Source organism: Megachile rotundata, chromosome 12 (assembly GCF_050947335.1).
Source record: "Megachile rotundata isolate GNS110a chromosome 12, iyMegRotu1, whole genome shotgun sequence".
Taxonomy (NCBI): domain Eukaryota; kingdom Metazoa; phylum Arthropoda; class Insecta; order Hymenoptera; family Megachilidae; genus Megachile; species Megachile rotundata.
In genome coordinates this window covers 15,944,430-15,960,535 of record NC_134994.1, presented here as the reverse complement: position 1 = coordinate 15,960,535, position 16,106 = coordinate 15,944,430, and the positions used below count along the sequence as shown (strand labels likewise).

The 16,106-nt window shown below is 45.8% G+C and overlaps 1 protein-coding gene across 7 annotated transcripts in view; it reads left to right on the top strand.

The window, feature by feature from the left end:
* InR-2 (insulin-like receptor-like) overlaps window positions 1–15,818 on the top strand; it is a 36,911-nt gene extending 21,093 nt beyond the window's left edge. For 4 of the 7 annotated variants that reach the window (XM_076537731.1, XM_076537727.1, XM_076537729.1 and 1 more), the window contains 10 exons: window positions 1,699–1,873; window positions 2,003–2,249; window positions 4,246–4,351; window positions 4,635–6,053; window positions 6,143–6,426; window positions 6,510–6,872; window positions 6,996–7,531; window positions 7,619–8,111; window positions 8,204–8,448; window positions 8,539–15,818. In XM_076537731.1, coding sequence (XP_076393846.1) covers window positions 2,100–2,249; window positions 4,246–4,351; window positions 4,635–6,053; window positions 6,143–6,426; window positions 6,510–6,872; window positions 6,996–7,531; window positions 7,619–8,111; window positions 8,204–8,448; window positions 8,539–9,199 — 4,257 coding nt within the window. In that variant the 5' untranslated portion in view covers window positions 1,699–1,873; window positions 2,003–2,099 and the 3' untranslated portion in view covers window positions 9,200–15,818. Of the gene's footprint in view, window positions 1–1,698; window positions 1,889–2,002; window positions 2,250–4,245; window positions 4,352–4,634; window positions 6,054–6,142; window positions 6,427–6,509; window positions 6,873–6,995; window positions 7,532–7,618; window positions 8,112–8,203; window positions 8,449–8,516 lie in introns of all 7 variants that reach the window. The other 3 variants (XM_012281132.2, XM_012281134.2, XM_012281133.2) reach the window with 3 other exon arrangements.
* Window positions 15,819–16,106: the final 288 nt, after the last annotated feature.

Sequence of the window (16,106 nt, the reverse complement as noted above, 5' to 3'; positions counted from 1 at the left end):
TGTCGTCTTTCGCACGGAATCGAATTCTGGCCGCGCACCAGGAAAAATAATCTATCGCGTGCCGCGAATCGACGCGATACGATACGTTGCTTTTCGTTAACTCGACGGTATTTCAACTATAAAAACAATAACGCTGTTTATCGCGACACGAGGCGACTCCGAGGTACGTACGTAAGGGTACGAATCGTTTGAAAGTCGCGTTATCGACGCGTGGTCGGCATCTAATAGTCGATCGACCGATTCCTTCGTTATTCTTTTATCGGTCAATCGGTGGATCGCGAGACGATAACCGAAGCCGAGCTAGGACGGCGCGTGGCAGCGATTCGCTGATTCATTATGAACACACGATCGATCGTAGCGTGACAAATGATCGCGACGTTCGAGTTCCGTTCAGATTCTACCGTTCGCGTTTCTCTAGACTCTAGAGAATCGGATAACGCGACGGTCGGGATTTTTCGTTGGTCGTTATAACGAGGGGCATTATTATCGCGAATCGTTCGATGACGAAAACGCTAAGTGGGCGTCCACGTGGGCGTTGCTACGGCCAACGCCGAAACTTGCCCGTCCGATACGATTCTTCTTTCGGGTGGTCCAGGAATGCCACACGCGGTCGATTTCTGCTTCTGTATTTCGATTCGTTTCCTCGATTTTTCGCGAACAACGCAGTTATTCGTTATCGGGAACGAGACGGAGGAAGTCTCGTAATTAGGAAAGCGTCCACGCGAGTCGATAGTTGATTTATCGAACAGAGTTTCGACCTTTCGAACGAAGAATCAGCGCGTTAGCCTTGTTTACGCGGAGAACGTGCGCGAATAGGAAGAACCGAGTATATCCGGAGAAGGAACGTTATCGTTGAGCAGAGCGGATCCGCGATGAACGCGGTAAACGCGGTAAACGCGGGACCACGGGGTGACCAATAACGATCGCGTGGCTATCCGTGTTTATTATCCCAATGCCAGTCGTCGTTGGCGTAGGTATTTTTAGCGCTCGTTCCGTTACGATCGAGCGTGGTTCGAAGTGGACGATGGTTCGTTCCAGGTTAGGACGTAACGAGTAGCGACGAACGTCTATCACGGTCGGGGCCGGCAAACGATACCGTCCGTCCGCACGTGGACGAACACGTTCCTTCTCTTCGCGCATTCCAACGACGTCCAATCGCGATAATTCCTCCACGAGCGTTCCCAAGCTCCTTAATTCTTCGGCTGATTCGGCGTTCCTGGCTAACTCTTCGGGTTACCTCGTGCCTTTGCCACGGGATCAGGACTCGATCGTTTCGAAGATACGCTTTTACGACGAAAATTACGATTACACGCGAATCGTGTGTACTCGTTGGATAATCGCCTATTCGTGCGACGAACGAGTCGTTCTAAGACGCGGCCCGTAATCGCGGAGATCCTTGGAATCGTTCTAATAACTCGTACGTTGAAATTGATTCGGTTTCGTCGGATCAGAGAGAGATAGAGAGAGAGAGAGAGTAGTACGAAGGGAAGGGTACGCGATACGGATATCAGCGATCTAGTCGGGTTAAAAGACAAGGTTGCTCGACCTTGCCTTTAGGCGGTGAGTTTCGTTTCCCCGTGCCGCTGCGGCGTTAAACGAATCGTAATCGACGATTCGCGTTCGTGTTCGAGAAGAAACGAAAAGATTCGATCTATTTTACAAGATGTTTCGTTAACGCGCGTTTTTCGTTTGTTACAGTGTGCCAAAGTATAGATATAAGAAACTATGTGCATCATTTCTCGAGACTAAAGGGATGCCGACTAGTCGAAGGATTCGTACAAATTTTACTAATTGACAATGCCGAACCGTCGGAGTTCGTGAACATTTCGTTTCCGGAGTTGAAGGAGATCACCGGATACTTGTTGTTGTACAGGTAAGCTTTACTAAGGTAAGGAAGATAGTAATAGCGTCTCTGAACGGTCCTTCTTGGCTACTTTTCACGGTTTACGGCATAGCGTTTAGGTATTTACTTTTGACCTTTGTCGGTGCTGTTTGGTTGCAGAGTAAAGGGATTGCGGAGCATCGGTCGATTATTTCCTAACCTGACCGTCATTCGTGGCCATTCTTTGTTCATCAACTATGCCCTGGTCGCGTTCGAGATGATGAATTTGCAAGAAATCGGACTTCACAGTCTGACGACCATCGTGCGGGGTTCGGTTCGGTTCGAAAAGAATCCTGCGCTTTGTTACGTGGACACGATCGACTGGGACTTGATAGCTAAGGCTGGCAAAGGAGAGAACGTAATCTCGGTAAGTACGCGTTCTTACGGATCAAACGAATCGATCGAACGAGAAATTTGTAGCGAGCAGCGCAGAACGCGCTGCGATACGACGTTTAGGGAGCAATTCTGTCCACTTTTGGCAGCATCGTAGCGCGGTAAGAAATCGCGATCGCGGTTAACGACGGTTCCTTCTGGCACCGATCGAGTAACCGTCTTGGCAAAAAGCTTCTATCCTATACATGGCTCTATTATTCCGGCGAAGGAGCAACGAACCGTTTCCTTGGCATCGTTGCGACGTCTCGCCACGCCTAGCCCCTCGTGTCCGTAAACAATTCCATTTGGCCAACGGTAAATAATCGCGACACCGATCGTTTCGAACGCGCAAGTTGGAGAACGTTTCCACTGTCCACGAGAAACGTCGAAAATGCGGCTTTTTGCGACTATCGTTTCGTTCAGGGCCGATCGCTTCCGGACGCGACGCGACCACTTGAACCGGCAGAAAGCGATAATATCAGCCGGTTCCAGCGTAACCGAGTGAATCGCTGCTGGCTCCGATCGCGACAGACTATTTCTGGCGCGTAGGCCGACCGACCGTCCTCGGTGGCAGGGTAATAATATCGTGGTCGCGTTGTTCGCGAACAAGGTGGATCGCGTCGTTTTCGTTCGAATCGCTGAACCCGCGTCGAACCCGGATCTCTCCGAAGAGATCAGCTCCGATAGGATGCTATCTAACGTTTCGAGATTCGAAGCCACGAACCGTCAACGCGTTAAGTATCGAGAACGGAGGAATTACGCTCGACTCACGTTCCGAATTATTTTCTGCGCGAGAACGAACTCGCGAATTTAATGAAAAAGCGCGGATGAACGAGTCGCGCTGAACGGCAAACCACCCCGCCCCCCCTTTAATCGGAAAGTTTTATTAAAATTTCGATCGTTCGCTAATTGAAATGCAATGGGCGACCGTTTCGTTCACGATCTGCATGCGCGACCAGCTCGTACATCGAGGTCCTGTATTGATTTCCCCGACATCGACGCGTATTACGCCGTATTACAACGTCGCGTGTACTCGTAGCTTTTCCGCGAGACGAATCTGTTCGATGTTTCCGTTCGGTCTCTCTGCAAACGCGTAATCCATCGATTAATCGACGCGAAGCAATCGCGTATATATCGAACGAACCGTTGATCGCAATGTCGGCAAAGCCGCGATACCGTAATACGCTTGAAACGGGTTGAAAGAAATAACAAATAACGATCGACATTTTTCATAGTTTAGAAAATAAAGCAACGGGTTACGAATTCGATGCGATTCGGAGGATCGTCGTAGCAGGCACACGGTGTGAAAGATTCGTCGAAAAATTTCGCCACGTTGTGCAGTAGTTGGATGGAAGAACGGTCACGAGAACTGATCGATGAAACGTGACCGGGTCAAAGGGTTAATTAGTTACCGGCTGGCGGTGGAAAAAATTCGAACGCGTCGAGGGTCGAGGGTTCGTCGGAGCGTTTCGAGCTTTTTAACGAGACGAGAACGACGCGTCGAGGCTTACTTATTGTTCGTTCGAAAAAAAAAGAGAAGCGCGATACGATTTTTAATCGCGTCATTTCGAACAGTCATTATTTCGTTTGTTCGCGCGATGAAATGGTAATTCGTACGGTGCAACGAAAGGCGTCGAGAAGCAAATTAGAAGGAACCCGAGCTTAAGGGCTAGAAGAAAAGCTAAGGGGACAAGAGAACGTATGGAAATAAATGTTTTCGTTAAGGCGACGAAGGAAATAGTCGGACGCGGGGATAAAAATAAATAATAGAAGGCGCCAGACGTATCGATCCGAAGCTGTACGACTCTAAAGCCTATTCGGGAGTTAAGGAATTTTTCACTTCCGTGTTGTTTGGTTAACGACGAGAATTTGGCCGTCTGGCGCCAAGCCTCTAATTTATCCTTTATAATCGTATGTATGCTCGTACGAACATTACGATATCGTCGATATCGTTTTTCAAAAAAATTCATAACTACTTTGTCCGTTTGCAGGGAAACAATCCAAAGAACGGTTGCCCGGTGTGCGAGAAACACTGTCCACAAAGTTCGACGAATCCGGACGAGTTCCTCTGTTGGAATCAGCAACATTGCCAACGAAGTAACGATCCTTCTATTATTTTGCTCGCTTTCGTCTTTCGGATAATTCGTCGTATAGATCGGAATCGACGCGTTTATCGAAGATATCGATAAATTACTCGCGCTCGACGTAAACTCGTTTATCTGGAAACGCGATATTTTTGCGCGATCGTTCATAATTTTGCCTTTCCTTTCGAAGAGAGCACGATCATCCGCGATAACGTCCAATCGGGTAGAAAGTTAGACCGGTGAAAAACGGGAAAAGATTTTTCGTCTAACCGGATCGATGGATTTTTCGATTTCAGCTTGCGATGGAAAATGCGAGAACAACGCTTGCGACGACACGGGGAAATGTTGTCACAAGTCGTGCCTGGGCACGTGTACCGGCCCAACGAATCGCGATTGCGCCGTGTGCAAGGACGTGCTGACCGGGAACAAGGAATGCAGCGAACACTGTCCGAACGGCACGCTCGAGTTCATGGATTATCGATGCATCGACGAGGACACGTGTCTTCGGACGAGAAAACCGCTCGAGTCGGCGTACAACATAAAGAATTACCCGTACAAGCCATTTAACGGTAGCTGCGTGATAGAATGTCCGCCAGGCTACATGGACGAAGAGACGAACGGCAAAGGTTCGTGCAAAAAGTGCGAAGGGCCTTGTCAGAAAGAGTGCGCCGGCGACTTCGTGGATAGCATCGCGACGGCACAGCAACTTCGTGGCTGCACCCGCATAACCGGCAGCCTCGTGATCCAAATACGCGGCGGTAAAAATATCGTGAAAGAGCTCGAAGACAGTCTGAGTACGATCGAGGAGATCGACGGTTATCTGAAGATCGTGCGTAGCTTTCCGCTGATATCGTTGAATTTCCTGAAAAACTTGCGGGTGATACGAGGCAACGAAATCAACAACTCGAAATACTCTTTGCTCGTGATGGACAATCAGAATCTCCAAGAACTGTGGGACTGGAGCTGGCATCGGGACATCAAGATACTCTCGAAAGACGGGCCTGGCAAGATTTTCTTCCACTTGAATCCGAAGCTGTGCCTTTACAAGATCGAGATGCTGCGAGAAAAAGCGGGCGTGGCTCCTTTCACGGACTACGAGGTGGCGCCGAACAGCAACGGCGACAAGGTGGCCTGCAACGTGACCGAGCTAAAGACCAGGGTCGGAAAGAAGTCGGCGTATGGCGCGGTGATCGAGTGGGAGCCATTCGTTCATCACGACGTGAGATCCTTGCTGGGTTACGTGGTCTACTTCATCGAGGCACCGAACCAAAATGTCACGATGTACGACGGACGGGACGCGTGCGGCGGCGACGGATGGAAAGTGGACGACGTACCCGCCGGCAGCAACACCAACAGCAACGCCGACAGCCCGCCGATCAACGGGTCGAAGTCGATCGGCCAACAGAAGAGGAACATACACGCGCACTACCTGTCCCGACTGAAGCCCTACACGCAGTACGCTTATTACGTCAAGACTTACTCCATCGCCACGGAGAAGTCGGGTGCGCAGAGCAAGTTGACGTACTTCAGGACGATGCCGGATGCTCCTAGCTCGCCGTTATCTCTCAATACATGGAGTAATTCGAGCAACGAACTCCACATGTCTTGGTTACCGCCGCTCCACAAGAACGGAAATTTGACGCACTATCGAATCTTTGGCCGATGGGAACCGGACGATCCCAACTTCATCGACCAGAGAAACTATTGCGAGGAACGTGAGTAAATTTTTCACGCTTCACGCGATAATATCGACGCTCGACTTGGAAGAACTCGTTTACTAACGTACGACAATCGGATGTTTCAGCCATGTTGTTGCCGGACAAAAAAGCGATCTCGCTCGCGGAAGAAGAAAGGAAGCGAATGGAGGAGGAGAAAGAGCAGAGCGTGACGCCGGAAACGGGAACGTGCGAGTGCGCGGATCGAGAAACCGATCAGTCTTTGCGCGAAAAGGAGGCGTCCAGTTCGATCGCTTTCGAGGACGCGCTGCACAATCAGGTGTACGTGAAGCGGAAGTCGTCCAGCAGAAGAAAACGCGAGCTCGATCAAATATCGTATTCGTCTTCGAAAACGTCGAAACCGTCGGATCAGGTAGAGTACGCTCCTGCGATTATTCTCGATAATTTCTTTAGCGTTCGCATATCATATTTTCGATCTGTTCGAAATTCCTTCAGCCCATCGTGGACAAGATGGAGAACGGCACGTACGTGGTGTTCGAGCGTCTAGTGCCCAGTACGAATCTCTCGTTCGTGATGAAGAATCTGCGCCACTTCGCCGCCTACATCATCGAGGTGCAGGCGTGTAGAGCGCAGGAAATGAACGACACGTACAAGAAGTGCTCGACCAAGAGCATGAGAACCTATCGTACGCTGCCGATGAAGTCTGCTGATAATATTCCCCCGAATACGTTCAAGATGAGTATATCCGGCGAGAACAACAGTCTCACGATGGTCACGCTTCAATGGGACGAACCGCCGCAACCGAACGGTCTCATCATCACCTATCAAATCGAATACAAAAGAGTCGACATTTTAACCGTGAGTTACAGATAAATTGTCGAAAGAGATGTCGGAAATCGACGTTTCTTTTTTTCTTTTTTCTTTTGTCTTTTACGACGAAACGGAACGAGTACGAGCGAAAGACATTTACTTCTGTTGCAGTACAATCCAACGGTAGTCTGCATCACCAGACGAGATTTCACGAAAGAGGGCAATTCGTACGTTCTGAAAGAATTGCCATCCGGTAACTATTCCGTGAAGGTTCGAGCTACCAGTTTGGCGGGTTATGGTGACTATACGCAGGTCAAGTATTTTTACATCGAGGAACGAAACACGATAGGTGTATTCTGGCTGATCTTCTGGCTGCTGTTGTGCGGGACTGTGATGTTTCTCAGTTTCGGCTCGTTCTACGTGTACAAACGAAAGTACGCGAGAAACGCGTCGAACGTGACGCTGATCGCCACGGTGAATCCGGAATACGTTAGCCCCCCGTACGTGTTGGACGAGTGGGAGGTGCCCAGGGAGAAGATAGAGCTGCTCCGGTCGTTGGGCAACGGTTCGTTCGGTATGGTGTACGAGGGAATAGCCAGAGACATCGTAGAGGGTAAACCGGAAGTACGGTGCGCCGTGAAGACGGTGAACAAGGACGCGACCGATCGGGAACGTATCGAGTTCTTGAACGAGGCCTCCGTGATGAAGTGAGTAGTCGTAACCGGTGTTCTCGTAACGAGAACCGCGTTGTTTTCGGCGTTGCCGAAAATGCTGATCGTCTTTTTCTCTTGCAGGGGTTTCGACGCTCATCACGTGGTGAAATTGTTAGGCGTGGTAACGCGCGGTCAACCGACTTTGGTCATCATGGAATTGATGGTTAACGGTGATTTGAAAACGTATCTGAGAAGTCACAGACCGGACACTTGCGAGAACGCGAACGTGCCACCGAAATTGGACCGAATACTGCAGATGGCGATAGAGATAGCCGACGGCATGGCTTATCTTTCCACCAAGAAGTTCGTGCACAGAGACCTGGCAGCTCGCAATTGCATGGTCGCCGAGGATCTGACCGTGAAAGTGGGCGACTTCGGAATGACCAGAGACATCTACGAGACGGATTATTATCGGAAGGGAAGCAAAGGATTTCTGCCGGTCAGATGGATGGCGCCGGAGAGCTTGAAAGATGGCATGTTCAGTAGCCGTTCGGACGTGTGGAGTTACGGGGTCGTGCTGTGGGAGATGGTGACTTTCGCGTCGCAGCCTTATCAAGGTTTATCGAACGATCAGGTACGCTCGTCGTTGTCTTTCTCGGTGACGATAACGAGATCTATTTAGAACCGTCCAATTTTTGTTTTCGACCGGTGTTTTAATTTTCACAGGTTTTGCGATACGTGATCGAGGGCGGTGTCATGGAAAGACCGGAAAATTGCCCCGAGTTGTTGTACGAACTGATGAAACGTACCTGGAGGCACAAAGCTGCCGAACGACCCACGTTCATGGACATCGCGACCATGTTGCTGAAACACATCGATTCGGATAGTTTCAAGCTGGTCAGTTTCTACCACAGTTCGAAGGGAATCGACGCTAGGAACCAGAACAGATCGACGTCGCCGCAAATTGATCAGTGAGTAATAATATTTTTCGTCCACGGATTTCGTCAAACCTCATGGAAATCGTGTTTGTATCGTACAGCCGATCGTTCGAAAATTTCCAGACACCTGGGATTGACCGCGTTACAGGATTCTCAAGACGAGGACGCGGAAGACGAGGAAGACTCTCCGTTACGGCAACATTTCGGAGACTTCGCAAGCTTCGAGCCCAGCATCGTGAAGAACAGCTTCAGTCCTCGTTATAGAGCGGACTCTTACGGCGAAAACTCGAAAGCGACCGCCACTTGCCAAGATTTCAATTCCTCGAACGTGCCTTTGAAGGCTGTCTTCGACGATTTCGACGGTGTCTCCGCGGATTCGGTCATTTCCGGGAAAGACGCGTTGAACTTGCCCTTCGTCGAGGACAGTTTCAAGTCCGTGAAGAGTTCGCCTTTCGCGACAGCCAAGAGCGTGTCGCGCAGCAACCTAAGCCAACTGTCGACCGGCAACAGATCAGCCAGCCCGAAGAGCACAGGCAAACGAAGCTTTCTGAGTAGCCCGAATTCATCCAGACTAGCGAATCTTCCGGACTATGAGAACGGTAGCCCCGAAATCCTGCCCGCCGTCAACAAGAGAGAAACAATGCCATTACGAGTTGATTTCCCTTCTATGGACGCCATTGACGTGGACAATAGACTCGAAAAGAAAGAAACATTCTCCGATTCTGACTTTACGAACAAATCAGAGAATTTAAATAATGGTTACATCGGAGGTGCAACCACGTAATCTCGCGTTCACGGCAGCAGGATTTCGGGAGCGAATTCCCCAGAGAACCACGATATTTCGTATTTCCATGATCGATCGAACGTTTCAAAGAAGCAGTGTCTGTGCAACGATGTTTCCTTTTAAATCTCCCAGGACGAGAAGGAGAAAGAACTCGATCTCGAACGGGCGGCGTGTTCTGCACAGACTCGGGCACGAGCTCTGACGCCCTGTAGAATCGGAACATATATTATTCGTAAGTTGTATCTTTTTAAACTCTTGGACGCGACGATGTTTCGTTCATATTTTTATCCCCCGAGTAAACGGGTCTGTTTTCGCGGGAACACGTATCGACGAATCGTCGTCTTCCTCTCTCTGTCTCCTGGTGTAATCGTGTCCTGTCGCTTTCGCGGAAAACCTCCGATTTTCCGCGCGTCCATGCTCGTTCGCAACAGCAGACACTGCCTTTTTGTTACGACAACGGAAGAAGGCGCGACCCGAAAACGAGACGGATTCGAGACGACCAAGCAACGAGGAAAACATTCGCTTCCTTTCGTTCGCACCGCCTTAGAGAATTTTCCAAAGTGACGATTAAGCGACGACGCAGCGACTATTTTACGATCGAACGCGCTTAATTGCCATTTTGTACGGTTATAGGCTTTTTACGCTATCGTACATTATAGATTAAGATTATGTTCGTTTGGGGGAGAGCATATAGTGTATATACGATTGGTCGCGATTCTCGATCGCTCGTTCGATTTGACGTGATCCGAATCGCTCGAATTCAGGAGTTATCGGTCGCTTTTTCTTTTCCGTTTGGCCACGAGGAACCTCGTCCCGTTCTGGCGACTCGATTCGTTCAACGAAAATCTCTCTATTTTACTCCTCGAAATCGTGCAATAGAATCGTTCGCGGTATGTCCTCGATCTTTCTTGCTCTTCTTCATTGGTGCTAACGCGAGCGAATCGAAAGCGAAAAAGAGCAAGAACGAGTACGAATTTTCTCGTGCCTGCCGTGCGACTACCGCAAACGTATCGATAGAAATTCTGATTGGACGAGGGATCGTTCGATTCGCGAGAACGTGTACAGTGTACGTACGTCGACGAAAACCCCTAGATGCAGCCAAGAGGAAAGAATCGATCGCGAGCAACGCGATACGCGGTTGAATGTAGACGTTAACGAGCCTCTAATACAGAAGACTGATTAGCTAATCCCATTTATTACGCCCGTATTCGCTGAGTAAGTTAAACGTTATCGAACGAAATGGTAGAAGTTCCATACACGTGTATATGTATATACGTATTTTCTCGTCTCTCCGCAACGGCTATTCTCCTTTGTTTTTCTTTCGTTCGTTCGTTTCTTTTTTCTATTCACCTTCGGTTCACGCCTCGTCGAGTGTTCATCGGAACCGTTGACTCGCGAGATGACCGCGAATATTCGAACCGGTAATCCTAGTGTCCGTACAAGATATGCGACCTTTCTCCCGAAGAATCGTTACGATTCGTAGGAACACGCGAGTAACGAGAAGAAAACGAAAAGTAGGAATTTTTTTTTTTTTTTTTTTTTTACGTGTCGGACAAGAAAAATGAAATTCGATTCGTCCGCGGATTGATGGCATCCGTGTTCGTTGTTCGTAGGGTGGTATCGACCTCGCGGAACGTTCTTTTCCGCCGGCACGATCGGTATAGCCTGACCGCTATAACAAGATTCGAGCACCAACGACCTAATACCAAATACCTAATCTATTCTAATTAACATGCTTGAACGCATCGCCGTACGTTTTGGTCGAAGCAACGAGAATCGTACAAAACACGTAACGCGCGAAGGAGAGCGCGATCTAGACTCGGTTCAACGTCGATCTTCTTTCCAAGAAAGGGTATAGCCGGATAAGGTGGTCAAATGTGCCCTTGAGTCGAATTTGAGATCCAACTCGTCAGTCGGTAGCATATCCCAAAAAAACACCTCACACCAAGTTTCAACCCCCTATCTCATCCGTGGGGGTAGTAAAAGGGAAAAAACGAAATTCCGGTTTTTGGCCCTTTTTGCCTATTTAATTTCGTACAAAAATTCTGAAAAAATTCTAAAACATTGAGGTCCAGATAGCGCATCTTACAGAATTTTTTCAGATTTTTTGATCGCAAACTGTAGTCGTGAAAAATCAAAAACCGAAAAAAAATCCGAAAAAATGCGATTTTTTAGTGAAGATGTCGGAGCACTACTTTTATATTAATGTGGTAGTTAGGTATTAGTACAACTATTATTCTCTAATTTTTTCAGATTTTTCGGTGAGGTGCGCCGTAGTTAAAAAAATCAAAAACCGATTTTTTCGCGCGAAAAACTAACTTCTGCTTTGAATTTTTATGCCATTTTCCCATAAAAGATGCATTAAGTAATTTTAAGAGGATTCACGTTCACACAATTGATCTATGGATTACAACAATGCAATTAACGTAATTAATTAGTTTTATGGTACGTTCTTTATATACTTAAATGTTTGAAGGGCTTTCAACAACATCGGTGGCGCAGCGGTTATGGCGTCTGACTCATAAACCGCTGCATACTTTTTTTGACGCGGGTTCGATCCCACCCGACCTTACATTTTTTTTTCTTTTTTTTTTTTTCTTTAAATTGTTAATTTTTTAAATTCTAATTATAGAACAATGAGTGTTACTTATTTAAAAACATTTCTAACGCACTTTAGATATATTTCAAGGTTTGTTTTTTTTTTTCATTGGGGAAAAGGATTTATTTACGCACAGTCTATATGTTCTTAGACTAGCGTGGGACTCCTACGTTAATCGCAGACTATCCAGTAAAGCCCCAACTACCTGTTGAAATAAAAATAATTGTAAGTATTTTGATTACATGTCTTAATTGTGCTACGATTTTACATATTTTTATTTTTAAACATTTTATTTTTCGTAACTTATCACTTTCCATTGTTGAAGAAATACTATGTCAAATGTATCCGTCGTCATTGCTGCCTTCATTTGTAACAGGTATCACTTGCTCTGTTTGACATATTTTGCTTAATATTGTACATCGTGATTATTTCAAGGATGAATTGAATTAACCATTTTTCAAACATCAAGTTTACAACATCCCGACGTACAATGGTCGGATACCTGAGTAGGAAAAAACCTAATCTTCAACTATTCAAGATTAACAAAATGCTTATAACAACAAGTAATAGACATAATTCTATTACTTAGTTACCAGAAATGAAGTATTTAAAAATTGTACTGATATATGCACTCAACTGAAAATTTATAAACTTGTAGCACAATTAAGATATATAATCAAAATGTTCCACAATTATTTTTATATGAATTTAAAGTTGTCAAAGTTTTTCAAGTTAAAAAAAAGCAAACCTTGAAATATTTCTAAAGTGCGTTAGAAATGTTTTTAAATAAGTAACACTCATTGTTCTATAATTAGAATTTAAAAAATTAACAATTTAAAGAAAAAAAAAAAAAGAAAAAAAAATGTAAGGTCGGGTGGGATCGAACCCGCGTCAAAAAAAGTATGCAGCGGTTTATGAGTCAGACGCCATAACCGCTGCGCCACCGATGTTGTTGAAAGCCCTTCAAACATTTAAGTATATAAAGAACGTACCATAAAACTAATTAATTACGTTAATTGCATTGTTGTAATCCATAGATCAATTGTGTGAACGTGAATCCTCTTAAAATTACTTAATGCATCTTTTATGGGAAAATGGCATAAAAATTCAAAGCAGAAGTTAGTTTTTCGCGCGAAAAAATCGGTTTTTGATTTTTTTAACTACGGCGCACCTCACCGAAAAATCTGAAAAAATTAGAGAATAATAGTTGTACTAATACCTAACTACCACATTAATATAAAAGTAGTGCTCCGACATCTTCACTAAAAAATCGCATTTTTTCGGATTTTTTTTCGGTTTTTGATTTTTCACGACTACAGTTTGCGATCAAAAAATCTGAAAAAATTCTGTAAGATGCGCTATCTGGACCTCAATGTTTTAGAATTTTTTCAGAATTTTTGTACGAAATTAAATAGGCAAAAAGGGCCAAAAACCGGAATTTCGTTTTTTCCCTTTTACTACCCCCACGGATGAGATAGGGGGTTGAAACTTGGTGTGAGGTGTTTTTTTGGGATATGCTACCGACTGACGAGTTGGATCTCAAATTCGACTCAAGGGCACATTTGACCACCTTATCCGGCTATACCCTTTTCTCGTCGAAGCACGCGCGACTCGGCTCGGCTCGTTGCGTCGCGATCGAATCCTCTGTTCTACGTTCGTTCTCTTCTCGTCGAGACTAAAGTGCCAAGAAGCGGGAGCCGACGAGAGAAGAGTCGACGTCGCGCGGAAGCTTTACCGTCTTTCTTTTTCTTCTTTTTCGTAGCAGCTCACGCTCGCTGAACGCTTTGAGTTAATAAGAAAGAGGAACGGAACGCGAACCGATCCATCGATCGAATGGAATTCGGTCATGCGTGACTGGTCATTGTATTATAAACTTTCGTGAAGCCTCGCTCGTATTTCGAAGTATTTAGTGTTACACGGATAAAAAGAAAGAAACCAGTTAACGCTTAGGTCGCGCCCGCACTTTGTGCCCGGGCATTCGCAAATCCGCGTACGCCGACGACGCTGTAAGATTAATCGGAAATGTTTCCTACGCAGCGACGAATTCTCTCTGTATCGTACAAAAGGCGGCTCGTGGCTATAAAAGAAAAAAAAGGAAATTTCTTAGGCCTATATACATATAGTTTTGAGATGGTGTAATATAACGTATACATTATACATATACATATATATATATGCATATATTTATACACATATACGTATATGTGTATATATGTATATCAAGGAGAAATATGCTGGCACTGAGAGGAAACGTGCACGTACAATTACGCGAGACGAGTGCGCAAGGTATGCGTGAGAATGAAACGAAAACGCGACGAAACGCGTGTCCGTGTACGATTAACGTTTTAAACGAATGACTGACGAGGTATGTGTAGACGCGTGAGCGAGTGCGTGTACGCGAAATCCGACGCTAGCGATCGCAGCGAAACAGGAACACAGGCCCTCCGTTCGAGCGTCATTCGTGCCCGGCAAGTAAGCGCGCGCGATTCGAGCGTCGCCGCGAGAATCGATCCGACGACGCGTCGCGATCGATCGATCACGATCGTTTGTCCGTCGAACATTACGTTCCAGTGTTCGTTGATCGTAGTACGATGTGCCGTGTATCGAATTTCTCGGCAAAACTACAAACATTTCATTCCTCGATTCATCGAAACATTTCCTGATTTCCTGAATCACTGGTCACTCTCGAAACACTTATTTCACGCATGCTACTTCGTTTTCGGAAGCTTTTATCTTTAGTTTTTACCTAACGATTAGATGTCGCGAGTAACGTCTGTATTTTCGTTTACTTCATTTTTTCCTTTCTTGACAGAAGAGATCGACTCGTTACGGATCTCTTTACGGATCTTATGATAAGTATGATACACGTCGAGGACTGTCCTCTTGTTCCTATTTCGTATCGTTTCATTATCCGTTTCTTCTTTGTACTCTTTTAACTCTGCGATTTACGTACGGTTAGTCATAGATGTAACACGAGTAACCTAAGATTTTTTTCTTTTTCTCTTTTTTTTTTTTTTTTTTTTTTTTTTTGCGACAATTTACGTTTAAGCGAAGTATATTAGAGATACGTTCGACGGTCGGGCGAAATTCGACGACATTTTTCTTTCGAGATTTCGTCCTCGAGGATCAGAATTCATACTTTATATTCCTTACTTGTTTTAGTTCGTTTCGACGACGCGCAAAGTTTGCCTCTCGGTTCTGTCCAAGATCGATTCCTCACGCGACTGCTCAATATTAGATTGCTCAAGCCCGATATTAGATTGCGAAACCGATCAGGGAAACATTGATGCATGCTCCGTACAGAGATTCAACTAAAATCGAATGGCTAAGGAAATCTAATTTCCTTATTTTCTCGTTCATTTTCTCTCGCCGTTTCACCCGCCTCCCTTTCCATCGACACGTTTAATCCCGTGATTTCATTCTACTTCCTGATCATATTTCGTATCCGCGATTCCAGTGCGTACGCGCACGTTTGTCTTACTGGACGAAAAACGGACAGAGAGACTACCCACCCAAGCCCGACTTCCTCGGAGTTGACAAACTAATTTTTATAGGGATCTTGTAGGCGAAGTTTTTCTACGCTGAACTGTATTTTGCATAAGGACAAGAGTCGAGAGAATATTTTAAAGAAAAACCGTATCGCGTATTGTTAATAATCCGACTTGTTAAGGGACGATCGTACTCTTAGTATTGTTACGTTAAGCCCGTGAGAAAAATATTGAGAAAACCGCAAGCCTGTTATTTCACCCCGTATCCTCGCAAAGGATGTACCTACTCTCCGTTGTAAAGGATCATCGTTTTCTTATCACCTTTTTCCCCGGTAAATCGATAGACTCGGCTCGTTCCCTTTTCGTTTCTTTTATTTCCTTATTAAGTACACGTGCCTCTTTTGTCGAGGTGACCGACATATATTTGTTCGTTAGACGGGTGAACGTTTTTTCCTATTATTTATTTATTTTTTGTATATACATTATTGTCCTATTTATTTGTCAATAAAGAGCTTGCGATACGCGGATACAAGATTGTCTAATCATCTGACGCCTTTTATACACCTTCCGCGTATTCGATCGGTCTCGCTGTTGACCGAGTCGAATGTAACGCGAACGCGTTCCATGTTGCCTGAACCGGCGCTTTTCGAACTATCTAAATCGCGGACTGAACCATGCCGAAAACCATGCCGATTGTTCGAGCTCGAAATTTAAACACGACGAAAAAAAAGAAAAAGAAGTGGAAACCTCTCTCGGTTTTACGGTATTTCGTGACCGTTTATTCGAAACGACGTTAACGATAACGGAGAACAGCTGCTTG